The sequence below is a fragment of the Vipera berus genome, assembly GCF_964194415.1.
Source record: "Vipera berus genome assembly, chromosome: 1".
In the NCBI taxonomy this organism is placed as follows: Eukaryota; Metazoa; Chordata; class Lepidosauria; order Squamata; family Viperidae; genus Vipera; species Vipera berus.
In genome coordinates, this window is record NC_138202.1 from 146759451 (window position 1) to 146787079 (window position 27629).

Genomic DNA, 27629 nt, shown 5'->3' on the forward strand with positions numbered 1-27629 from the left:
TAATCAACGACTAAACATTTTTTTATTTAAAAGAAAAATAAATACTGCAGAAACAATAACCAACCATACAAAGTGACCAACATTTGTTAAAAAGTGATGTTCTGCTGAAACAGTTAACTTATTTCTCATTTTACAATACTTAAATACGGAAAGCACTTGCCAGCTTTTTTGCTTGAATACTGCCATAAGCATACCATTGCATCAAAAGCGTTATTATCACGGTGGCAATACATCTGGACCTTTTGTGTGGAAGTACTTCAAAAATGAAGCATTGGAGAAAAAGCTGGCTTTTGACAAGCCAGAGAGACATCCTTGGCAGAGATTTGCAGTGTCTTCCGAAGCGCAACAACATCTGCAAACTATTTTTGAGATTGGCCTAGTAGTGGATGTAACAATAGTCATCAGTCAGGGAAAAGGAATTTGACAGAATCTGGGTCACCCAAGTAATGTTTAATGATCACTGTCTGGATATGCTTGCATTAGACCTTCAGGATTAATGCAATATCCTGTTTCCACATGGGACCTGTTAAGGCTCCAACATTCTTTGGGCTCCTCCTCCCCATTTCCTCAGAGTGCTCATTACAAGTAAACAGAAATGTGTAATAAGAGACGGTCATCCATATGCAGCCATTTCTCTCTCTCTCTCTCTCTCTGAGATACATTTTAATGGAGCTAATTGGAGACGGTTGGCTCATGTGCTAGTTGAAACAGAAAATGCCCAGGACAGAACTGTAGAAAAGGTCATATAGCAAAACAGCACTTACTCTCTTACACACAGTGCTGTGTAAGACTTTAGTGTGTCACACAAAAAGAGCTGGTTAGGAGGGCAGTAAGACTAAGCTCCTTTATAACTAACTCTTAGCACCATTTGTTGGAGGTTACTTTCCCATCTATGCCATTCTTGTTGTGTACAACTCCTGAGGAAGCCATTGAAATCCAACTTAATTTTCAGCCCATTATTCAAAATGATGGTCAACATGAAGGGAAAGATATCGTATCCAAGATCTGCTCTGAAAAAGAGATTCTTAAAACCCTTTCTTCCTTATCCATCCATCCGTGTTTTCACAATAATAGCTTCTGAACAATCGGAAAAAAGTGTTTAATTTCTCCCTTCACTTTAATCCTCTCACACAACACATATTTTTAAAGTCTAAGAGCATTCTTCTCCAGAATAACTCTTCCTATTTTTAAGGTTCAACTAAAAGGCAAAGATATATTCTTTGGAAAAAACTAAAACTGCATCACAAGGCCAAAATTCACAATGAAAGGAGTAGGAAAATCTTGACTTTAGATCTGAGAGTATCATGTAGAACGTAATCAGAATCAAAGTTGGTATTCAAAATAGACTGAAAATAAGCTTCCTCCAGAACATCATTTTCTTGGATGCTACTTAATCCTTTAGCCATGTTAGCACATTCAAATAGCTTCGTTCATATTTGGTATTTCATTTAAGTAGCTTCAACAACCCTTCAGAATCCATCTTTTCCCACTGATTCCCTACATACTGACCCCTCAAGTACAGTTCTTGTCTACTAAGGGGAAACTGTGGCCTTTAAGCATTGGCATGCCCACACAATAGGCCATATTCACTGGGCACTTCTTGTTGAGTTGTCATCTATCCCCCCAAACACATGGTCCTTGGCCATCTTGAGTGAGAAACTTGAGTTTTCACATCACTGTACAGCTCTTTGCTTTGTCCTTCCGCAGATCTGTGGTGACTGTGGTGAGTTCTGGCCGGCCTGGCATGTGTGAAATTCGTTTTGTTGCCCTCTGAGACTTGTTCCGCTTAACATTTTTATTAGTTTTGTTCACACAGGCTAGGGTCGCCACATGAAAAATGTCTCGTACGCTGTTTTCGGACTGCAAGGCTGAGCATTCAATATAAGTGGCTGCTCCAATCTGTTTGGCCATGTTTGTACCCTAGGAAGAAAGACAAAGGAGAAGCAGATATTAGCCTTCATTAAAAATCAGTTCAAATCTAAACAAAGTCATATTTGCTTTTGGATACTGCTTTTATATAGAGCAATTAGGCAAATAAAAACAGACTTCTACACCTGGATATAATTCAGATGTGTTAGGACTACAATTCTCAGAATCCCAACCAGCACAGCCAATTCTAGGTATTTTAACCTTGATGAATTTGGAGGACACTCAACCAATAAAGGCTGATCCTAGGTCTTATTGTCCACATTACGGCCTTAAATGATCTTTGACAGCTATTTAGATAGTAGAATTTTTAAGTAGTTTGATAGCCTAACAACAGTCCCATTTTTTTAAACAGCTCTTACTGAACCACACCTATTTCAAGAGAGTACTCATGGAGAAGTAACAGAGCCAGATGATAGGCAACAATCACCAGATCCTAATTTCTGGCTCAATGGTCTGAACATTTCATGTTCCTATCAGCAATCCTACAGTGAAGTGTCTGTGTGTGCTCATCAGCAGACCTTATGAAATGGATTAGATATGACTGGTAACAAGTAACAGCAAGGGGAAAAAGATCTAAAGATTCCTAGCACAATTTTATATGATGGGTTTATATACGGATCCAATATAGCAGACAAAGACACATTTTTCTTCCAAGTTGAGCAAATTGCTTTAACTACTGTGGTACAGACCGCTCTTTATGGGGCAACCAATGTAGTCTTTGGGGTTTGGGCTGTCTGCTATCTTTCCCCCTAAATACAAGGTTGAATAGTTCAGCTAGTTTAGATTATGACCTATTGTTGTTGACTTTAAAAACCCAACTGGGTTCAAAAGATGAAGCAAGCCATCCAAATGTGGTGAAGTTAATCCACTTTCTCTGTTCTCTTAAAGGAACAGGGTAGAGCTCCTTGAAATAAGATTCTGGACAGCAGATGGCACCTTTTTTCATTGCTAGTCAAGACTGGTAAAACCTGTAATTGACTCTAAAATCACCCATATATGCTTCAACACAGAAAAGTCTACTGTTATACTATATAGGCAAAGAACAGTGTTTTCTAGAAACCCTCAACTTTCACTAAGCCAACAATTAATAAACAAGATATATGTTGTTTATCAATCAGATTTATAATTTTATTCCTCTGAGCCATTTAGTGCCTTAAAGCATCCGGAAGGGATACAGGCCACGTAAAACTGGAAGAAAAACAAATATTTGACTTTCCTGCTGGGGTTCTAATGCTTATTTGCTCAGCCAGGACAGGGGAAAAATGTTGTTCAACTAGAACTTAGAACAGTTTGCACATTCCAATTGTACAGATACGAGTCTCGCTACTGACATTAGGAAATCTTTCGTGTACTTTGTCACTGGAGAAATTCATGCCTAACGGAAATGATCTGGAAGGCATTCAGAAACCAAAGGTTGTTGGTTGTTTAGCTAATAAGAGCTGGAACTTTGAGTTGACTCTCAGAGCAAAGCTGGATAATTTTGTGCAAACTCAAATGTTTCGGGAGAAAAATAAATCAAGATAATTAAATGGCTTGTCTCATTACAAGTGAAGGGGCAACCAGATAGCTTTTGGATTATCCATGACAATCAATCTGCAGTGAGAAAGTTAAATTCACCAGCACTAATGGGAAGCCACAGAGACATATTTGTTTCATATGTTATTTTACAAAGCTACAATTTGGTGCACACAAAAAATGTAGTCCTCAAAGGCATAAGATTGTGGTCACGCTGTATACCATAAAGCCCCGATTTAAAGCCATATGATTCTAGTTTGAAACTACTATCAAGATCACCCCACCTTTATGAACCAAAAAAGACTCTTTCCCCATTTGATCACGGTATTCATCTATGTTGTAAACTGTAGGTATTTATTCCTATTTATTCCTATAGATTCTTTATAGCATGGGGTGTCAAACTCGCCACGTCACGTGATGTGTTGCAACGTATCACAACTTTTTTTGCATTGCCAGAGCTGGGATAAGTGTGGTCTCCGTATGATGCAACTGTTCCGCGGGCCAGCAGTTTGACACCCCTGCTGTATAGGAATAAATTTGCTCATAAGACTCAGTCACAGCTTGATAAAATTTAGAAAGCAAACATTGTGTGGAAAATAAAAACTTAATTATTTTCTTGACAATTCAAATTGAACTAATACCCGTGACTTCAGGACAAAAAATGGTTTCATCTGTAACTTGTTTTAAAAAATAGGGAGGACTAATGACATAAGCTATGTCATTGTTTTGCTTCTCTGCTTTTAGCAGATATCTAAATATCACCTTTGAGATGTAATCATTGGGGGGGGGGGGAATGCCAAAATTTCATGGGAAGTTTTGTGAACATTCAGCACTATCTAACAAGTTCTTGTAACAATATTGCCAAGATCTCATCAGATGTGGTAGACCTAAAAAGGTTGACAAATATCCTGAAGCTGTAGGATTTGAAGAAACCTCAAGACTGGAAGGGAACTATGTTGTTTTCCAGACATAGCTGGACTGCAGCTCCTAACCTCATCACCATCAACCATTTGGCTAGGGTTGATGTGATTTGGTATTCAACAACCAACAGAAGTCCACATATTGTAAACCAGTTGTATGCCAGCTGAAATCAAATTTTCTTAGAAGTATAATTAGTGTTTTCAATGCAGTTTGAATCCATTTGCCTCAGGAAATGTTCTGGAAGTGGATTATTTGATGCTTGTGTTACATCAGATTTAGGATGATGCAGCTTTATGATAATATAAACAAGTCCTTTGCCATCTTCATGGGGGAGAAGGATGGTAATTCCCAGACATTTGTTAGACAGACTCCCTACTTTTTTGCTTCTTTAAAGAAAAACAGCCGTTTCTTGCCTTATTGCTTTTTGTGACAAAAGGAAATACACATTCAGCTCACTCTTTCCACAAAAGGGAGAACATTTTGAAGCCAAATGGACTCCTGCCCGGTTTAGCAATCTAGCTCAAGCAACGCAGAAAAGAGGGAGGGGGACACAAAGCCTGCAGTTGTTGATAACATATTCTGCAGATTATACTCTGAGTTGTCAAGGGGAGAAAACCCCATTTCCTTTTGAAGAGGATTCTGTTCACACAAAAGCTCTTGCATGAAGTCCTCAGAGGTTGTTGAGCAATTGGATTCCGGTAAGATACGTGTAAACACGTTTCTGCTGTTGTGCTTTCTTTATATACTGCAGAAGTCACAGCTTGCTTTAAACACAACTTATGGAATAAGCTGCAATGGGTAGGTTCATATAAACCACCATGACTAGGTTTTACCTAACACGCTAATGAGTGTTGTCATAGCAACATGCAATCATTCATGCATAGACCATTCCTTTTTTTCTTTTCTTTTCTTTTTTTGAGCTTCACAATCTATGTAGCAATACTGGGATTGTTCAAGTAAAACCTCCCTACAAAATATCCACTTTCTCTATTATGATTTCCGGTCCAATGTGGAGCCTGTGCCATAGGACTACCTTCCCTGAGTCAGTCCATTAGTCCATTTTGCTAACTTACTGAGGAACATTTTATTAGGAACGGTTGGGGAACCAGCCGCTCAAATTTATTCTCCTCCAGGACTTTATTTGCAACCCCCACCAGAATGAATGGAACCAAAATTGTAGACTTTCATTTGTGTTTAGGGGAAGCCTTTAAAGGAAACAGGGGTCCATATGCATGTCTGTTGCCCCAGACAGAACTCAAAAAAAATGTGCAGGCGCCCAGATGAAAAAGACTGACCACTATTGCACTAATAATTCAGACTTCAGTTATCTGTAGCCCTATCCGGACACACTACAAATTGAACCTGGGCTCTCTTAAGGCAGGGTGAGCTCTGCAAGTAAGCAATGACTTTACGAGCACCACGAGTCAATAATTCATATTCTCTGGTTTCAAGAAATTCAACACAAGTTCTCAGTGGCTGTAGCAATTATGAATGGTGAAAATGTTATATGTCTGTCTTTGCCATGCTGTACTACAAATAGTGATGGAAAGCATCAGTAGAAAAGTCTGCCCAAGTAACAAGCAAAATATGGAACCTTCAGAACTTACCTGATCATATGACACTGGTGTCTGTCTGTGATTGGACAACTCTACAAGCGTACTAACATCTGTGCGCAGATCAGACTTGCAGCCAACCAAAAGCATTTTGGTGTTGGGGCAAAATTCTTGAATTTCTCCTTTCCACTGTAAAAATAAGATATTCTTGATCTTACCAACGCCATAAGAACAAAGTAGAACATCTTGCTTCACTGAGAAGTTTAAAGTGCTAATCCCTATCATGATTAGCTGTATACCTGAAGTGCTATGTAACAGTAAAGCATCCAATTAAAGTATTAAATAGTGTTGGATTGTAATCCTACACACCCTTATCTATGAGTAAAATCAGTCACAGGTAATAACACTATTTTTCTGAGTAAACATGCATAGGATTGTAAGGTTCTGCTCTATTCTGGACTCAAATCTACCTTGTGGTGTCAGGATGGACATTCAATAATTTTTGCATCATTTACATCATCTGCATTTGCAGATGCCTAGTATTTAAGTTCTTTTCTTCCAGTCAAATTTGTATGAATCCTTAAGTATGCATGGATTAGATTTCAATAGCTTTCCCCCCCAACAGACCAATGTTCTCAACTACATCAAAGAGTGCAGAATTAGTACAATCCATGGACTGTAAGTAGCTCCAGCATCCACAGGAGTGGACAGAGTTTAAAAAAAATCAAAAGTAATCACAGCATGGTGAACAAAGTCCTGTCCCTTTGATAAATATATGTAAAAAGGCTGGAGCTTTCTTTTCTTTTATTTTTTATTCAGTTTGTATGCCATCCATCTCATTATCTTGACTGATTCTGGGTGGTTTACAATGGCTACTGCTTTGCCAAGACCTCAATTTCAACATTTTTTTTAACCTCTGGCCACAGATGTTGACCCTAATATCTTTCTCTTATCATCCTCTTCCTCCTTTCCCTCCTTTTTTCCCCCAATGTAAAATCTCCCAGTGGTGCCCAGTGCCAAATAACAGCAGCAGATGGCTCTGAAGCAAATAGATCTCATAGGTCTAGAAACGTTGTTTTTTTAAAAAAAAACTTCCTAAAAATGAGAGACATGGACTGAGGATTCCAAGACAGCCCTGTATGATGATGTCATTACATCTACTTCTTTTGCTCCTCACCCCCACTCTCCGGGTGCAATCTTGGCTGAGTGTGATTGTGCTGTATGTTGGAGGAACAAGCAAATCACCATTCTGAAATGAGAATTTTATTTCCCTAACCTTTACTCTAAGAAGAAAAGTGAAGGATGCTGATGAAAATCTTTAGATTAGCAGGAGGTTAGACATACATGGGTGTTAGAGAGAAAGTGAGAGAACGAGTCTATTATATTCTCCAGTTTATTTAATTACCCTTAAGACATACATATACCCAATAGCAGAGAATATATACATATGGCTCAGGACTGAACGCGAAGTCCTTGGTGCTCACTCTATCTAAAAATCTCCAGTGCTACCTTGGTGCTACTGTATATAAAGAGGGAGCAAATGCCACACCGGATAATGTTATCTAGTCGGGTAATAAAATGTCTACAAGCAAACAACCAAGCTCAGAGACCACCAAGGACTCCACATCCAACATAGTAGAAAGATGTGTGTGTGTGTGGCAGGGGTCTTCAAACTTGGCCCTTTTATGACTTGTGGACTTCAACTCCCAGGCTGGCTGAGGAATTCTGAGAGTTGAAGTCCACAAGTCATAAAAGGGCCAGGTTTGAAGACCCCTGGTCTATGCTATTTACAGGTACTATATATCTATATATCTTTACATATATACCACTATCACCACCACTCTGTTTCTATGCAGAGTTGTCTCTTATGGTTCACTAAAGAGCAGAAGTCATCTTATGGAGAATGGGAGTTTTTGGCCTGTCAGGACAAATCTTAAATTGCTGTAGTGCTGCTAAATTTAAACCCATCCAACTCCAGTAGAGCTGAGGAAGAAAGGCTGGCAAGATGAGCCTCAGCATCCCCAAAAGATAGTGGCCCAGCTGCCCTGCGTTTGAGTCATCGCATCAACCGACAGCACAGATCTACAGTAATCATGGGAGTTTCTGAGAGAACAAGTTTCAACTGCTCCCTAAATTTCATGTACTGTAATCATTAGATTAAACTGTGGTCTTAACCTGTGTCATGCATACACACACAAAATGCCAGTCCGTACAGTGTGAAAACTGACTTGCTTTTTAATATAAAGCAGCTTAACAGCAAGCATCTAGGTATATATTTCCTTCCCACTGCAGAAGATGGAATGTGTTAAATCAGCAGCAATTCTAGAACCAGGCTACGTTACAAAATGTGTTATCAGCAATGCAGTGAAAAGAAGAAAAAAAAAAGAATGCAATCCAATTTAGTCACAATTAACCACAGAAAACACGGTAACTGAATGATATACAAAGCCTGGGCAGTTGTTCTTTTAATTCAGGGATCTTCAAACTTGGCCCTTTTATGACTTGTGGACTTCAACTCCCAGAATTCCTCAGCCAACGTGCCTGGCTGAGGAATTCTGGGAGTTGAAGTCCAAAGTCATAAAAGGGCCAAGTTTGAAGACCCCTGTTTTAATATATGTAGAAGATCACATGTGCTTTCCCTTACTTCTCCTTATGGCTGAAAGTTTGGTTAAAACTAAAGCACACCTAATATACATGAATATATTGCTTGTTCAAATCCCTTAATTCCTGGAATTCCCATCTATTTATCTTTAAGACCTACTGAACATAATAGACTGAATTTGCTTGATTACATTCCCAGTAAAGTTATCTTCAATTGATTATCATGGTTAGCACTAACATTTCTCTAAATATTTTTGTTTGGAAAGTAATGAGAAATCTACTTCCTATATAATAAAACAGGGGACAGAAACTTGGATGTTGTTGAACTGGCATTCCTCACCATACTGCTTGGTTTAGCAATATTTGGAGGATTAACAGGTGAACCACTGCAGCAATACTAATGTGAAGGTGGATATAAATAACCATGGGTTTTAAATTGTAAGATGAAACCTTTATGCCGCAGGTTGGAGTTAGAGGTTTATTTGGGATCTAGAGAGGCTGAAGGTAAAAAACAGAAGCCAAGATACAGAAATCTGTCAGGTTTCTCTGTAAGTCACAATGTCACTTTGGAACCTGAACTTTTCTTATTTTAACACCATTCACCTCTGTAATTGGAAGTAAATATGAAAGGGCCCTACTTAAAAAAAAATATTGGAAGGGAGAAATATTAATCTCCCCACTCTATTCCTTAGGGCAAAAGGGGAAGAAAAGGATTCTAACAAGGCCTTCATCATTTATGTTAAATGGCAGATTCTAGCTTGCTTCTAGTGTTTTGGGAAGCTGAAATTAAGTGTCTTCTGGACTAAAAAGTTTCATTTAGCATTTGAATAAGTAACGGATTTATATGATGTATAATTAGCTTGTAGTTATTTTACTAAGAGTTAAAGTGCGATAGAATTTAATATTTTATTGTTGTTTGCATATTTTAGATTATGTTTGTTTGTATTTTTATACCCTGTATTTAGCTCTGGGAAGTTGGGGAGGGGGGAGGGGAGGGTTGAGGGGAGGGGGATGGGGGAGGGGGGGTTGTATTCTAAAATGTATCTTAAAACTTTTCAATAAAAAAGTGTCTTCTGGAAGTGCTTTTTTTTTCTTCAAAAGGCAACGGAACTGGTTTTTTCCTTGAGGAAAAAGAAAACGTTTCACTTCTCAGCCAAGAAGCTTCATCAGTTCTGATGGCGGGGGGGGGGGGATGGAACTGATGAAGCTTCTTGGATGAAAAGCGAAACATTTTCTTTTTCTTCCCCAAGGAAAAAACAATCCAGTTGTCTTTTAAAGAAAAAAAAAACACTTTTGATACAACCATGACCGAGAATCTCCACAGACATATCATCTGGAAGGACACGGGTTCTTAACCATTATCCTGTTGCATTGAAAAAATACAGGGGAACAGTATTCTTGTGCAAAAGCATCTAAGAAAACTAGAAAATAATGTTTCATGTATCTCATTGTCTTGAGATCCCACCTTCGTGCAGTTTTACAAATGCTTGCTTAGACATCCTCCTTCTCCTTATAAGTATCACAGGAGAGGAGAATGTTCCTTTTTTTTTAAGACTGGTTCTTCAAATAATGTTTTTGGTCCCTCCATAATTCAAAGAAATAAAGATGGATCCTTCTAATTTTAGTCCCTTGCAATTACATTTCTGGCTGCTTTACATATGTCATTTCTTCATTAATCTTCAATAGTTTTAAATAATTACTAAAAGCAGATATTCCTCAGTATGTTTTATTTATTGACGTATCTCCAGTTCTTCCTAACATTTTATGAAATTTTAATACAATGTTAGGATTAAACATCAAAATATAGAAAATTATCAATGAGAGAATAGTCAATTATTCATAATGTATGAGATAAGAAAGATGTCAGATCATATTGCAATTAATAAAAATAAAATTCTACTCAAATCTAACAGTGATTAATTTGCGGCCTAGGCTGAACACCTTCTTTGAGTCAACCAAATTATTTCAGCTTCTGAGTACTTAATTCATGGGTTATTTATTTGATTTCTGTACAGCCCCCCCCCCTCCATTTTAACCAATGACTCTGGGTGGCATACATCATAAAATATAAAAACAATTAAAAACAAATGTTATATTTAAGAGGGAAAGTTGAAGAAGCAATGCTTCATGCCTTTAAGAAGTAAGCAGCTGTAAGAAATTCATCATATTAGTCAATTTAAAAAAAGAGTTTGTAATTTGACTAATGATCAGATATTAATTTCAGTGTTCTCCTCCTTTTGAGGGCAATGGCTCTTTCTGTTGTCAATAAATAGTTTAATAATAACATTGCCTTACACTAAATTTGAACCAATGGGGAACCTGTTCTTCTTCAGCTATAGTCTATAGCAGTTCCTGTCAGCTTGGCCAATGGTGAAGATGCTGGGATTTTGACAATCTAGTTTTCCAAGATTCAGATTATATGTTCTTCTACTGAGCTATGATTCCTAGACTGACAATCTAGTTTTCCAGGATTCAGATTATATGTTCTTCTACTGAGCTACGATTCCTGGCCAATATATAGACCCAGAGATACATCCTTGATCCCTCCCAGCATTAAGCTAAATGTTTGAACTCAAACCCCCAAGTAGAGAAACAAAAGTGGATGCCCAATGCTTATCATCAAGAGCTAAATATGCTTGGGAAAATGATGAACTATTCTTTTATTATATTTTCATAGTAGTCTACATAGTAGCTGAATTTTTGCAATCATCAGCCTAGAGCACGTATTTAAATATATAAAAATGAAAACAGTAGTGTTTCATAGATATGCACATTTCTAAAACACCTACCTTTTTCAATACGCTGTCAAGAGTTTCTGGACGGCTAATGTCAAAGCAAATTAAGACGGCATCAGAATCTGGATAGGAAAGTGGGCGGACATTATCATAATAAGGAGACCCTGTAAGAATAAATTAAATTAGGGTTATACAATAGAAAAACACACACACATACATATCACAAAATTATGTGCCCCAAGAGTTTTAATCATGGCACATGACAAATCATTTCTAATCGTGTGCTCCCCAAATGCACTAGACTTCAGCTCTTGATGACAATTGCAACCCAATCCAATCTGGAAAATACTAGATGAGAGAACTGTCATGTGTCACATGTACCATGACTTCCTGATCCTCACCCTGAAGTTTCTATCATCCATCAGAATTAGCAGAACTCCATATTCTCAATTAAAGGTTGTATCATTTAGATGAAATGGTCACCATCTTTTGAACATGTTTTACATTTACTAACAGAGAAGGCATAACCACATAGGGCAACCAATGGGCAAGCAGATCCTCTTCATCCCACATGGGTAAGTCTTATGGATAAGTCACCTAGCCATAAATGAAGCATGTGCAACATTGCTGCCCAGAAACAGCTCTCACATACAGTTTGGACGGGAAACAACAATTTGAAATTGTTCTCGTCTCCCCAGAGAATTAAAACATGATTAAGCTCACTAAAATCTCTTGCATTTATGCCCAGAGCCCAGGAGCTGTCTGCCTTCCTTTAAAAGGTCTACAGCTGTAGTTAAATGACACACACACCTCTAAGTTTCTGGTTGCATGACTAATGTAGTTAGGTTCAGTTATTGTTATCTCAGCGTTTTTCAGAACCTGATTGAATTTTAGATCTCAACACTATATTAGGTTCACTTCAAGCCCGAACCCTAGAGAAATATACTCTCAGCATTACTTTTGCAATACCCAGTTCCAAAAAGGGAAAATATATATAATACTTTAGCCTATTCCCATAAAGCTGCTGATCCTTCCCAAGCATTAATCTCCCTATTATATATCCAACTACTATAACTCTGCAGAGCTTTGCTGCTACAAAGAAGAGTGCTGGAGATCAGCTGGTTGATTATTATTATCCTGTTTTCATGTTGAATGACTGTTCACTCAGTGACTATTCGACAGCCCTGAATGATGGGGACTATGATGGGTCCTGCTGCAGCAGCCCACATTCATATGAATGCCATTGGCAACCTTCATTGCCAGCTTCCAACAAAGTCAATAGGGAAGCTGGTAGGAGGTCACAAATGGCAATCATGTGACCACGAGAGGCTGCAGCCACATGGGACTCACTGAATACAGCAACTAGGACTGCCACAACTGTCATCACAAGTTGGTGCCGACGTGTGACACTGCACTTTACAACTGCCTTGCTTAAGTAATGGAGTTGCTGCTACCAGTTACCATCAGTAAGCAAAGAATTTTAATTGTAAAACTCTATGCACTTACACCTTTAGCTTGTCCCAACTTGTGACCCAATAATGCAACCACCAGAAACTCAACACACATCTCATTTATGTTCCCTGCCTATAACTGGTATCATCTAGCCAGAAACAACATCTACAAAAAGAGAAAAATCTCTACGATCAAAGCCATCATTCACTTAGCTTAGCATCCCATCTCTACAGAGTGGGCAACAAGAAGCTATGTATTTGGCCACAATGAGGTCACAAAGACAATAGGACTTTTCTGCTGAAGCTTGGTAGTTAGACAATCGGAATACAGCTGGAACGGCCCTTGGAGGTCTTCTAGTCCAACCCCCTGCTCAAGCAGGAGACCCTGTACCTATTTCAGATAGGTGGTTGTCTAATGGTTGCTTTTTAAAAAAACAAAAACAAAACTCCAGTGATGAAGCACCTACAACTTCTGAAGGCAAAGCTGTTCCACTGGTTAATTGTCCTCACTGTTAGGAAGTTTCTCCTTAATTCCTGGTTGCTTCTCTCTGTATAGTTGACTCTATACAGTCATTATGATAACACTGATAGAATTATCAGGCTAGCCACAGCTCTGTGGGTCACCAGATATGCAGCAAGGGTATAACTAAGTCCCTACACTAAGCAGTTATTTGGCCACAGCCACCATAAGTCTGGCCTGCCTTTACATGTAACTCTTAATTTTCTCCGTCCCATCTCTAGTGTCACTTCGATCATATATCAGTTAAAAGAATCCTTTGGAGTACCCGCAGTTTAATTACCTGCTCAAATCTATGATAGGTCATTAGAGGGAATTGGTCTTCTGGAATGCAGAATTCCACATCGCCTCCAGCCACACTGTCTTTGCAAGCAGTTCCCATGAAACTAAAAAGCCTGCTAGAACAGGCTGTTTCTTGAAGAAGTCAGTGGCTTAAGTATTTTTAAATGGTTGACTGGTCTCTCTCCCAGGAATCTGAAGAATTAAGTCTGCATCCTTAAAAACACATTTACTCCTACTTATCATTGACCTGCCACAAAATGGTGCAGAAAAAAAAACAATCCTTTTGAAGAAACTCAATCAACCAGTAGGACAATCTATTCCATACTTCTTTTTAGATCCTTTTTTCTTTTTTTAAAAAAAATGACAAACAGCACATGGTGACTACTGCATATATGCTCAGTCCTCGCTGGGCTAGATTTTATTTCCTGGTTGGTCAAGAAGAGGATCCTTATTTTTCCTGATCCTTTTTTTTGTATAGCACACCCTAAGGCTCTTGAGAGCCAGCCAAATCTTAGCAGGGATGGTGCCGTGCTAACCACCAAGGGGGCTTCTCTTGGCAGACATTCTCCGTTAATGCACTGGGTAATAGTTAGCTGCATACTGTTTTGCTGGAAGATGACACGCAAACATTTGGTGATCAGATCACATTTGGCTTTGGGGAACTAGTCATATTTTAAATCTGCAGCATGCTACAGATGAGTTAGGGGTTGTATAAAATTATAATTTAGCAGGATAGAGAGCACTCTGCAAAATGCCCCCACCCCACCCCATAAAACACCTTCTGCTGTTTCAGGGTGTTTAAGGTAAACAGCAAAAGGAACTCATCTGGGGGGGGGAAGGGACAGCTGGACCAGATGGAAGGAATTTGAGGAATGCTGCTTTTGAAAGAAACAGGAACATATGGAGCAAAGCCTCGGCCAGGAAAAGCTGATCTGCAACTTCCTTTCAAGTTTAATTTCAGGCCTATGTGTAGATTGGAGAAGGTTGCTCCTGGACATAGGCTAATTAATATAAGGCACCTCTCCCATTCTAAGAATCAAATGCTCTCCGGCCCAGGCTGAGAATTTTTAACTGGGGTTTTTAATTCTAGGGATGATTTAATCTTTTTTAATTTGTTTTTAACTTTTGTATTGGTTGTTTTAAATGCCCTGTAAACCGCCCTGAGTCCTTCGGGAAAGGGCGGTATATAAATTTAATAAAATAAATAAATAAATAAATAAAAATAAAGTTCTAGAGGAAGAACGAATTTCCTGAGTTTTTTTGCACATGACCCAGTTCCATTAGCCCTCTTTCAAACAGTGCATACAATGAGGACATAACTGATGGCATAATTTTCTCATCGTTTCTGTAGGTTTTGGATCAGGAACTGAGAAAAAGACGATGCCGGGCATCTCAAATGGTCTTCTACACAATGTGTGTTAATAGTGTCAACACCAGAGCTAACTTTTTATACAGGAACAATAAAGCTGGAGTATCTCACTACTGCTTCACTGACTCCTGCATGAACCCGGCAACATGGCCAAACACTTCATAGGCAGAACAGTTACTACTGCAATAGGGTTGCTGGAGAGAAAAGTGTGTACCTTCCTCAAAGCTAAAGTAACTTCTAGAATGACTTATCCCAAATAGGGATGTTTATTTATTTATTTATTTAATTAAATTTCTATACCGCCCTATTCCCGAAGGACTGTTGTCCAAATGTGTACACAATTCCCAGAATACTCAGGAATGATCAAGCTGGCCAAAGAATTCACATCTGGAGAAGAAAGCCTATGCTAAAATAACTCCAAAGAAGCCTACCACAATACAATTCTTAATGTGATAGAAATGTTTAATAGACATTAAACATTTGTGGAACAATGTATTTATCTGAGCTTAAATGTAAACAGTGAGACTTATTCTGTGGCAGGTCATTCAGAGTTAAAACATAACCCTCACCCCTAAAAAGTGACTTACTCTTGGAGGATACAGATAGTCTTAAATCAAGTGAGATTATTTGTCCATCTAAACCAGGGGTGGGGAACTATGGCCAGGAATTCTGGGAGTTGAAGTTCACAGATCGTAAAAGAGCCATAGTTCCCCACCCCTGATTTAAACAAACATAACTAACCTTGCCTAACACAAATTTACCAAGGACATCTTGCCAGGTTCTTTCCCATAATATGCCACCAGTCTCTTTTCCCTGGGATATGAAAGCTGAAATCTTTTGCAATTAAGTTAATACAGTATTGACCCCTTCTGATCTCTCTAACCCTTAATCATCAGGTACCTGCAACTGATGTGCTACAGATGTTTATAGTGTATTCAGATGCAATATCAAACCACGGTTTCTTGTGATGAGCTCAGTATCCAAATGGTCCCTCCTGTCTGGTTGGGGTTTTTTTTTGGTAGTTGTAGTTGCAAGAGGTTTCTGCTGACCTTTCCCAAGCCACAACCAGAAAGTCAGATGATCACTTTTGTTCCAACTTGGGCTTTCCCTCAAGAAAAAGGCACAAACTGCTGGATTTGGCCATTACAATCTGCTTTGCATATCTTTAAAGGACAAAGTCATTGGTCCCACCTGCCCTCTCCTGATAAAAGAATAGGTAGCCTTTAAGAAACCTATCTAAAACTCAATATTAGATCTATTTTTGTTTGCTGGCAACAAGTAATTAGCTGCCCAAATTCTTAAGTTATCCCTTTTATGGCACACCTACAGTCAACTAAAGAATGTAACAATGATCACATACTTTTAAGCTGCTATTCCAACACCACTGTTCTCTCAAGTGCAATCACTGATAGCCAGATATTATGCTCTATCATTGTGCATATATACAACCTTAACTAATTTTGGGGAAATGCATAATATTTTAATTTCCGACCTACAGCTATTGTATAGCTCTTAGCATGGGTGCCACCTTCTCTTCTCATTTGAAGATTCTTGAGACAAGTCCAGGCATGACGAACCCTTAACTTCTAAGGTTTGGACAGAGATATTGCTTGCATAAGAGAAGAATGAGGAGCCTCACCCCAAAAATATAATAACAATTCTTTAGACACATACCTAACTGTTCAGTCATCTCCCAGGAGATTTACACACCATATATGTACATGTATATGAATGATATACTGATATGCCAGAGTCACCTTATTTAATTATAAATTTGCTGAATCCAAGGATAGGAGGAAAACTATCTGGCATTCTTATCTGGGGGAAAAAAATGTGAGGGAACGAGGGAAGAATGTTGCTGTACGATGCATCCTTCAAGAATATATAGTTACAGAATGTTTCCCAAGAAATTTTCTGGTTTCTTTCAAAAGCCATCCTTTATCTCTGCCCAAGTAAGACAGCAGTTTAGGAACAAAAGCATCAAGATGGAATTCAATAGGGCATTTTATCCTCCCAACCTTTTTACTTAGAACCAAATCCTCAGAGCTGAAGAATCTTGAGAATGTGTGCTAAATCTAAAGAGACTCTTTTCAAGACAGCTCAATAGCAGTCTGTTCAATCTTTCCCCAAGATGATTAAAAAAAAAACCCTGAAACCTTACCCAAAACACTGAAATGGCACATATTGAGTTGATCACTGTACATCCAATGAATATTTGGATTCAGAATTTATTATATCAATGAAGTTCACAGAGATCAGGAATCTGCGTTCAGTGTTGACATTGTGTTCTGATGTCAAAGTTTACTGCTGTGAAGCTAACATTCCATGTCAAGCTTGTCTCTCCAACAACACATTAGCTTGTCTCAATAACCATTTGGGGAAGTGTGGGGTGGGGGGTTGCTCTAGGCAAAAATAATTCTCTATCCAATCTATACCATACAAATGTAGGCTACGTATTACAACAAAACCAAAGGTCATAAAGTAGGGGTAGGAAATCTCTGGCCTTGCAGATAACATGAAACTATAAGCATTTCTCACCACTGTCCATGTGTTTTGGGAGCAGTGGAAGTTGTAGTTCAGCAACATTTGACATGACCACTTTCTTCTTCCGGCCTAAAGCTAGCTAGTTTCATGAGGGTATGAAAGGTAAACTACAATTACAAGGAGCCTCTGCTTGTAAGTGGAAGTATTTTCTAAAATCTTGTTTGGTCTGTTATTCTGTTTTGATGAGATCAAGAACGCATGCCAAAACTTTGTATGTATTAAAATAAATGGGCTTTAAGCAAATCATGGTCTGAGATGCATTTGGTTATATAATTGGGTCATGCCTACTTATATAAAGGCAAAGCAAAAGAAGAACTACTTTTTCTCCCAGATCAGACATGTCAAACACAAGGCCCGGGGGCCGGATGCGGCCCGCGAAGCCATCCTGGGAACAGTGAGGGAACGGCCCCCACTGCCTTGGCCCTGGCCCAGAGACCCTCCTTCTGCCAGAGACCCTCAGATCTGTCCCACTCCTGCCCAGGCCCCCATAGGCACCCTTGATGTGAACGATGTAGAGCTGGCCATGTCCACCCAGTAGGCCATACGCACTCTAGCCACGCCCACGCAGTAGGCCACGCCCACCCAGGCCACACCCACCCGGCCCCTTGAGGGCAACCACAATGCTGATGCGGCCCTCAGTGAAATTGAGTTTGACACCCCTGTCCCAGATGCTGGGTTTTTGACAGAGAATGGCACACAACAGGGCTTCAATAATAGCCAGAAAATAAAGCTTACATCTTGGCTATTCAAGAAGTAGCATTTTGCTTTACAAAGTAGTAATTTTTGAATTCAACCCATAAAATAACACAGGAATGTTTCAGAAATTTTCAAACAAAGTAGAAAACAAAGTAGAAAATGTGAGGGTAGTTTAAAAAAAATAACTAGCATTAGATAAGGTTTTATTCATATAATAACTGTCCAGATTCTATTTGTTTTCTACCTATTAAAAATTGGTACATTTGGTGACAGTTCCAAGTAAAAGCTAGGTTTTCCAAGAGGGAAAGGGTGAAAGTCAATCTTGGGGGGGGGGTCTTCTTCCCAGTTGCTTTTGAAAGAATATTTGACAATAGCCAAAATTTTAACTATGGCTATAAAACAAAGACTTCGTGAATACATCAACAAGCTGGAATTTTCAATGTATTCTGTAATATTTATCAATTATTTTATCTGTTAAACTGTTTTATCTAATGCTAAATTTCAGATTGCATTTGTACTTTACTGCTTGGATCTTTTTGGTCATAAATAAAGTTATTACTTGAACAATTTTGGATAATGAAGTTCTCCATAAAGGGGAGGGAGATAAAGAAATGTGTCTTGGTATTATCGCAGCACAAACTCTGTTCCTTTATGTATTTGCATGCCAAGTTGCAACACAAATGCCAGAGCAGATCTTGTGTCACAACATCACAACACACATTCCATATGTTGGTATCTTTGTTATTAGGAAAGATCTTGATCCCATTTGTCAACTTGACATAGCTAAATGCAGGTTCTCTAGCTTCATTTTAACCATTTCTCTCCCAGATTTTCCCTCTTGCTGCCTGATCAAGATTTTTCAGATAAACTTACAAAAGCTTGTCTATCATTTTAGGATCATTGAAAAGTTGGTCTAATAAGCACAATAGCAAGAGCCCTCAGATTTATATGTAGCCTCACAGTACTTTACAGTCCTCTCTAAGCGGTTTTACAGAGTCAGCATATTGCCCCCCAACAATCTGGGTCCTGATTTTACTGACCTCGGAAAGATGAAAGGCTGAGTCAACCTTGAGCCAGTCAGAATCGAACTGTTGGCAATGGGCAGTCAGCCTGCAATACTGCATTCTAACCACTGCGCCATCACGGCTAATTTTAAACACAAAATGTAAAATATAAGAGCAGCAGAAAATGCCACTGCTGTAGAAGTAGAAGCTGAACGTATAACAATAACTTGTAGTAACTGTTTATCTCTATTTTGATCAGGGATCTGCCACTGATCTAGGAATGAAAGGCTGACCCATTGCCTCCAGTAAACAGTTCCCTAAGCTGAATGGTTGTCAGTTTATAATGCTTACCTCCCAGATGTCACACATGAAAAGCTTTCTTAAACCCAATTAAGTTATCATGGATGGCTTTTAAAATCAATTCTAGCATGTATAACAATCCTGATGATTGCAAAGGAATCAGTGTTTACCATATTCTTTTTCAGAAGACAGGAAGTTTTACCCAGTTTGAGTTTATTAAGCCCTTTCTCCAAGACAATGTGATAACATTTTGGAAGACTGACAATCCACAGTGATTAATATTTTATCTGGGAAACTAGTGGCTAATTGCTAAACTGATCAAGATGATGAAATGTCCCATGAAATTATACATTTGCAGGACACTCCAACATTCCAAAAGGCCACAGAATGCTTCAGGAGACAAATTACTTTGATCTATGGTAACATTCTTTGAGGATTTATGGGAAATGAAGTCCAACCTATCTAGGAAAACTATGCTTGGATTACCATAATACAGGGGTGTCAGACTGTCATGCCCACTCCATTGCCGGCAATGGCAAGATAGTCCCAATACATTTGACATGTCTGCTCTAATAGATTAATATCAAAATCAATTAATTTGAAAGTCATCAAGGTCTCTTGGTATGCCACTGTGTTTTTCTTGTAATTAAACTTAATCAAAATTCATATATTAGCCACCTTCAATGTCCTATGATTTAGCACTGGGTTACCATATAACTGAAATCTGAATGCCTGAAAACAATTTGAATAACAGAATATAAAACTCATTTGCTAGATGCGATAGATAGTATTTAAGATGAGAAAAAAACAAATAAACACACATACAGTTTTCACTGGATACACCTTTCAGATGCTTTGAGTTCTTAATAAAATATAGCAAAATAAAGCTGCTAAAATTAGTTGATTTTCTGTGGCAACAAGCTGTATAATAAGATTGTAAAAGAATAAATAATTTACAGCAAATTATTTTCTAGTAACTGCAACAGGGAAGAGAGTCATTTGTCCAATCTGGCTGGTACACTTCATGTGCAATTTAGATTAATGAGACAATATTAGAACACTCTCCTTGGGAGGGTACTTTTGTCTGTGGAGCATAAAATTAATATTGTTAATGCATTTTAATGCATTTTACAGGTTATGACTTACAGCAGACATGTCAAACTCGCGACGTCACTTGATGTCGCACAACGTGACGTCATTTGCCATTGCCAATGCCGCCAATGGGGTGGGTGCTGCTTCCGGATGATGCGTCCGGCCTGCAGTTTGACACCCCTGACTTATAGGGTTTTTTCCTCCCTTTTTGGTGCCTTTGTATTATGTTGACTCCTCATAACTGCCTGGGCAAAACCTTCTAGTTTTTTGGCAAGAGTTTGGAAGTGGTTTGCCCTCATGATCTTGCTAGGGTTGAGAAAAAGATTGATGCACTCAAGGTCACCCAACTTGCTTTGTGCCTCAGGTGGGACTAGAACCCATAACTGCCTGGGCAAAACCTTCTGGTTTCTAGCCTGATGCCTTAACCATTACACCAAAACTGGCTTTCCTCTTACAGCAAGACTGGCAACTTTCAACCTCAGGGTTGTATACAACTCCCAGGTTGTGGGGAGCAAGGTAGCACAATCCTGCACAATTTTGAGGTGGGAAATGAGAACTTTAGATATAAAAGAGGCAGAAGATTGTTTAATAGCATTCCCATCAAAAACCAAGGTCACTCATATGAATAAAGTGGCCTCATCAACTTTGCTATTTTTGGTCACTCCACAATTGTCATATATATCACACTTGGTCTCTAAAAAATTGCCTGGCCCTGTCATAAGAGGTCAGCCTGAATCAGGAGTACATAATCAGAAGCTGGATTCCACCTTGATGGAAGAGAGAGTTGCTGGGCTGTCTGCCCATAATATAGATGCTTTAAGCATGTCAGAATGCCTTTGCTGCCTGTTCCCTAATTTACTAGATTTATGACACAAAAGCACTGTGAACGCTGGACTTTACTCTCTCACATTTTAAAAAATGAGTTCTTGGCTTTCATGAAAATGGCTCTAAAATAACTCTATTGGTTGCCATTTGAGTGTTTGCAATCTCAGCAGGACTAGGGATAGATATTATTTATTTATTTATTTTAATTCCATTTATATCCCGCCCTTCTCCAAAGACTCAGGGCAGCTTACAAGCTTAGCAGTAGCCTTCATTCTATGTATATGCCTGCTTATTAGGGCTTTCACACACACCCAAGCGGCATTATTACAAAGTCAGCTTAATTGCCCCCAACAATCTGGGTCCTCATTAAAGCATAAAACATTCAGATATTTATTGTCCTTGTTGATTTCTAAACCTTTGCACAAAATTTAACCCCAAATTGATAGACTTGGTCAAACAGCAATTAACTGCTGTTAACTGAGGACACTACTCATTCAGGAATGTTCATCCCAAATGTACAGTGAAATAAAGTAGACCCATTCGTTCAATGACTAAGAGTCATGTTGAAATATTTTGGGAGCCTCAACCAACATTTGAAGAATGAGCACTACCCAAGTGGTATCATTAAAAGTGAGGCATCATTTTCTTGAATTGTGTTCATTTATACAGTAGACTAGCTCTGGTAGACAAGAAGCTATAAAAATTCACTGTTTTAGCCATTTATTTAGTTGTATACTCTAAATAAAGTACATAATGGAACATCACTTTTTTCCCCCATACGTAAACTTATACCAATTTTGGGATTTCCCAGTGGGAAAATATCCTTTTGTTCTTTTTATTCTGTTTTGCTATTCTTTTGCCCCAATTATCTTCCATAATCAAGGAAGAATTTCCCCTATGTGGTTAACAGGGTTGACAATGCAGCCCTGTGTGTGCTGAATCGCAATTTCCTAGCCAGCATAACCAATGATAAAGATGACAATGAAAGTTGGATTCATACTATGAAGATCACAGGTTGACTATTTTAGACCATTACTGGTATTTATTGCTACTCTGATATTGGTCCTACTTGAGCAGTCAGACTTTAATGCAAAGTTTATGCAGTTCACACTAGGCCTAGATTTTGATTTAGAGACATGCTGCAATCCTATAATCTCTAGATGAGAATAAGTCTAGCAAACAGAAAAGTCCTTTCTTTACAGTAGGCTTGCAAAAGATATGCTAATCTTTAACGAAGATGAGAAGGATAATATCAAACTGAGGTTTCTCTTCCCAGTAATTCACAAGTGTGAGTAATACAAATGAGGATTACTTTTTGTCTTAGAGTTACAGGCCATTTATTGAGCACCTAAAAAATATCAGAGGGCAGTGTAGAAGAGATCAGTGATACAGATGAGCAAAAAAAAATCAGATACAGAATCATAATTAAGAATCAAGGCAATCTCCTGAAAGTTTTTGAAGTCTGTTTCATCATATCCTGTTGGAAATGGAAGGTTATTTTTGATTCATGCCAGGAAGAAATTGTTCTATTTTGTTTAGCAACACAAAAATGCTGGGAAAATTAACCCAGTAAATGCCAGATTTTTTTTAACTGTTTGTTAATTCTCTTCACCTCCAGCTAACAGAGCATCAGGCCAAAAACAGTGGGAACCACAGCCCAAAATATCTGGGCAGGTGACACTAGACAACCAACTATAACACTAAGAATAACTAACATATGTCAGTAGGATCCTAATCTGAAGTGGTTGACTTAAATTTAGAGTAAGGCCCATTGGGTTTAATGGAATTTAATTCTTACTCATTAAGTTTAAAAACAAAATGTTTCTACAGACTACCCTAAATATGCACCATACTTTAGGAGACCTCCAGCTTTGAATACAAGCATAGATTCTGAGATTTTTATGTTAATTTTCCTTCACTGCACTTTTCCATTTTATGCTTGTTCGCATGCTATGGGGTAGCAGAAGCAATTTTAATTTTGTTCCATCACAGTAGAGCGAGAAAAGCAGCACACATTCCTCTGTAGGGGAGGGAGGAGGAGGAGGGAAAAGGAAAGAAAATCAGAGCTGTGGGCCTCCCAGCTGTCATCCACATCTGGAAGCTTGCATTCCAATGATGCCAACAGCCGTAATATATGGGGAAGATTGCTAAAGCAGAAAGAACTTAACTGTGGTGCCTTCAAAAGAGGTGCAGAAATGTTGCCCAATGTGCAAGACAAGCAGACTTGCCATTTGGGACTTTTATTAACATCCCTTCCCCATCAGACAATTCCTTTGTGCCACAATGTGATTTCATAATTTTGCTTCCTGCAATCTGCAGACAAACGTTTGCTCTCATACTTAGAAGTGTTTTTAAAACCAGCAAGAGCTTTGTACTTTGTGTTAGGCTGTAAACAGGCGTCCTCTTCAGTCCCTCTTTGGGTTTTTTGCCTTGGAAGAATGCTAACCCACTGGGTGGTCTTACACACACCAAGCTTAAGGCAATACATGCAAGAGTTCAGATAGTCTTGCCATTCGTTCTGATCATCCTGTACCCTTCTTTGCCTCCCACTCCTTGTCTTCTTCAGTAGCATGGTTTTTTAAAAAAAATAATCATAAATGACAGTGAACCAGGAAGGTTGTATTTGTTCTGCATTAAGAATTTTATAGCTCTCATCTCCACTGTTGGATTTTATATATAAAATCAGTCAGAAGAGAAGGTGTGAGAGAGAAGTGAAATTCCTTATGCCCGTAGCAGAGACTTCTAAGATACTCTGCTAATGTGCTACCTGTATATAAATTTAATAAATAAAACCAGCATTTCCTGGTTTTGCTCTTTATGGAATGCTGTGCTTGAATGAATGTATTTCATTGCTAAACGGGACTGATTTTATTAGGCCACGACAGACTCTAGGACTCTAGTGGTTCTTGAGAAGACAAGATCCAGCCACTTCTTTTAGAAGAGAATTCAGCCTCATGAAAGTCCTGAGGGGCATTAGTGTATCTGTGTACATTGCTTCTAGCATCCCCTAGCACAGTTCATTGCAAAGCTCTTTACACATTTGGCCTGAAGGTCTCAAAGAAGTTATAAATATATATACCAAATCTGTAAAGAGCTTTGCAATGAACTGTGCAAGGATCTGTCTCTGTCTATCGCCACCAGAAAACACAGATTATTCTCTTTATACAACTATTGTCTCGGTCTCTCAGAAATGATCCAGGTTACATTTTTTTCTTTAATTTCTCCCATCATCTCAATGTTATTGCCTTAGGGTAGAACATGGGCTGAGATTACAGTATTTATAAACCTAGCATTAAATCACCGGCCTAGTGGAAAGGTAAAAAAAAAAAAGATTCAAGAGGATGATTTATGGGGCAGAAAATTCATCTGGAAGACTGTGAGACAATCTGGTGCACAGCATGGGGGGGGGGGGGAGACAGCAATGGTTCCCAGTGTTGTAATTTAGCAAGATGGAGGGCAGGGGAAGAGAAGGGCCATCACTCAGGAGGTCCATGGTTCAGGCTCTGATATCCCCATGTAAGGGTGGGAATGATTCTTGTTTGAAAGCCAAAGGATGATTGCTAGTCAGTTCAAACTATGTTGATTTTTCTTGCTACAAAACAACGGTTCCGAGATTTAGCAAGCAAGGCTACTTTAAGCAGCAACTAAAAGTGACCAAATTATATCACACACACAACAATAATGGCTCAGATGAGAGGAACTCCTGCCATTTATTTTCCTCAGTTAACCTTACATACAGAGGTGACCTGAATATGACAATTTCAAGTCTACATCCAAATTACTAGAGATCCCAAGACAAATGTTACAGCACAAAGAGCCCTTTTCTTGCTGCTGGTTAAACAATTGGAAGGTATAAAGTTTGTTCAGCTGCTGAAATTCTGCAACCCACTCAATTATCTACCTTGTCACCACCCCTTTTCTAGAATTACCTAACTGTACTTTGAACTATGCTCAGGCACAAAACTCAAGTTTGCCTTTAAACTTCTTTCAGCTTTTTGTCAAATTCCATTTCAAAAGCTTTTCCACCCCCTGCTGGATGTATTGTCAAATCCTCCAGGGATTACACCCCCAAGCCAAAATCACCTCATACCCACTAAGTGGAGGACTTCCTACATATTTTGCGGTGGAGAATATTTGGGGGGAGAAAATATGTGGGAAATGCATGTCGAAATGGCAGGAAAAAAACCCACTGAGAAACACATACACCCCCCCAATCTATGCTGGCATATGTTTATTTACTCATTTTCTTGCGGCTATATAATCACACATTACCAGAAGGAGAACACATGCCGGCTTCCCCCAGCAGTGGAGGCAAATATTAAAAAGAATGGCTCACCATAGGCCAGTATAACCTTCTCCCATCTGTTCAGCTAATTACCCTAAGACCCTTGAGAGAATTAAAAATAAGAGGGAAAGGGGGGGGAATCAGGTAAACACGATGAAAGCATTAACCACACTGCAGAAAGTGTTACAATTAAAAACAAAGAAAGGACGGAGGAGGGGACACAATGCGTTCTGTCAAAAATCTGACATATACACACAAGACATGCACATATCCCTCTAAAAAAGGCAGCCTTCTAGATGGCAAGTAATTACTTCATCACTAGGGTGTTAACAGAGGTCTGAGTGAAGCCTTATAATTACGAAGCAAGGCAGCCATGAGTCATTGGAATGGCATGGAAATAGAAGGAGAATTCCTGCTACACAGCCAAGCTCTTACCCGAAGTGTCCCAAAGACTGAGCTCTATCCTCTGTGTGTCTATTTCAAAACTGGCGGTGTAATTCTCAAACACGGTGGGCACATAATTCTAGGCAACAAAAGAGAGAAGCACAGTGTTACGGTCGCTTGAAAGTTAACATCACATCACTTTTAACATTTTTTTGTTCCTCCTTCTTGAAGATTCAAAGACTCAGAAGGGAGCACAAATCTTTCCCCGGGACTGCGCAGTCATGGGTCATCCCTATACCACTTTCCTTTATTGCTTTGGAACGTGTGCACACTGCGGCATCAGGCTCTGTTCACCCTCCTCCAACCAAGTTTATCCTTCTCAGGTCTTGAAAGTCAACCTAGCCTCTCGGTTGTTCACACTCGGTTCAAAGGTCAGGGTAGATGGAGAAGGACAAATTAAAATGGATTCTGTTCCCTGACGAGGAATCTTGCCTCCTTTGCGGTACTCAATCAAGGGGGCGGAGGTCTGGATAACCCCCCAACCCATGATTGTTCTTTCCTTCCCCAACCCTCACAAAAATATTTTTTACAGTGCAGCTTGACAAAGTCCTGCTGGAGTTTTATCTGCGTGCACAAGTATGCTTTAAACAGATTCTTAGGGCTTCATCCCCGCCCCTCACTTAAACAAGTTAAATTTACAAAATTTCCATTACATTTAACTCGAATTGTTATTCGTTAAGTTCAGCAAAGCTTTACCCAAGCGTGGTTTCTGAAGAGTGGAGGGATAAAGGACAGCAACTAGAAGTTGAAGGCATCCAGTCCATTTCCTCACTAGTGATTTATAAGGCAATGAACCAAGTCCCGGGCTAATATATCAGCCAAGGAGACAAGGCTTTATGTCACCAGCGGGGTGGCTAGGTGACACTATCAATCACGAGCGAGGAAGCGGCTTTAATTCCGACAGCACAATCGGGATCCAGAGCTACACTAAAGTCTCTCAGAGGAAAGGCTTGGAGAGCTGAGATCCTGATGATCACAGTCTCTCTCTTCCCCCCCCCCCATTACCACCCCCAAACCCGGGTCCGGGACAAGCTAATTTCTAAACTGTGGGATCCGGATCAGGTCGCATTTCTTTGGCATTCCGCATTAACCGAGAGCCACGAGAGGCTATTCCCTGGGAAAATCCGTCTCGCCTGCAGCCGGGACGAAGCTTAACAAACTTCCGAGAGATTCCCCGAGGCTGGCGGGTGGAAACTTACCTCGGGAAAGCAGTCCTTGGCGAAGACGTGAAGCAACGCCGTCTTCCCACACTGCGTATCTCCCACCACCACTATTTTGCACTTCACGTTCTGATTAGGGTCCATGATCGATTTGCTGGATAATTTCTGGCTAGCTCTTCTTTCCTTCATTGAGATGTCCGTAATCTTTTGATTTCCCCTCGCTCTCTCTCTCTGATTAAAAAAAACAACAACAACAACCACGCGAGTTACCGGTTTCGAGGAAGGGGGCGGGGGAGGGGGGGAAAAAGGGAACGATCCAAAGCGCAAAAAGGAATCTTCCGGATCACTGCCAAACGGAAGGCTCAGCTCGTTTGATCCTTTGAAATAGCAGTTCGGCTCCCACCTC

At 39.3% G+C, this 27629-nt stretch overlaps 1 protein-coding gene across 1 annotated transcript; it reads right to left on the reverse strand.

Moving 5' to 3' along the window:
- RND3 (Rho family GTPase 3) lies at positions 1 to 27629 on the reverse strand. The gene is made up of 5 exons (XM_081313479.1): positions 27263 to 27629; positions 26055 to 26142; positions 11309 to 11418; positions 5973 to 6107; positions 1 to 1920 (listed from the first exon to the last, which is right to left on the reverse strand). Exons 1-5 carry the CDS (start codon positions 27410 to 27412, stop codon positions 1669 to 1671), a joined length of 735 nt encoding a protein of 244 aa, XP_081169605.1. The 5' UTR covers positions 27413 to 27629; the 3' UTR covers positions 1 to 1668.

What these genes read in the sequence shown, in the direction of transcription:
- RND3 (XM_081313479.1), bottom strand. Translation starts at nt 27,412, where the DNA reads ATGAAGGAAAGAAGAGCTAGCCAGAAATTATCCAGCAAATCGATCATG. An exon ending in TTGACAGCGTATTGAAAAAG is followed by an intron (nt 6,108 to 11,308) that starts GTAGGTGTTTTA and finishes TTATTTTTACAG; the next exon opens with TGGAAAGGAGAAATTCAAGA. An exon ending in CACCAGTGTCATATGATCAG is followed by an intron (nt 1,921 to 5,972) that starts GTAAGTTCTGAA and finishes CTTTCTTCCTAG; the next exon opens with GGTACAAACATGGCCAAACA.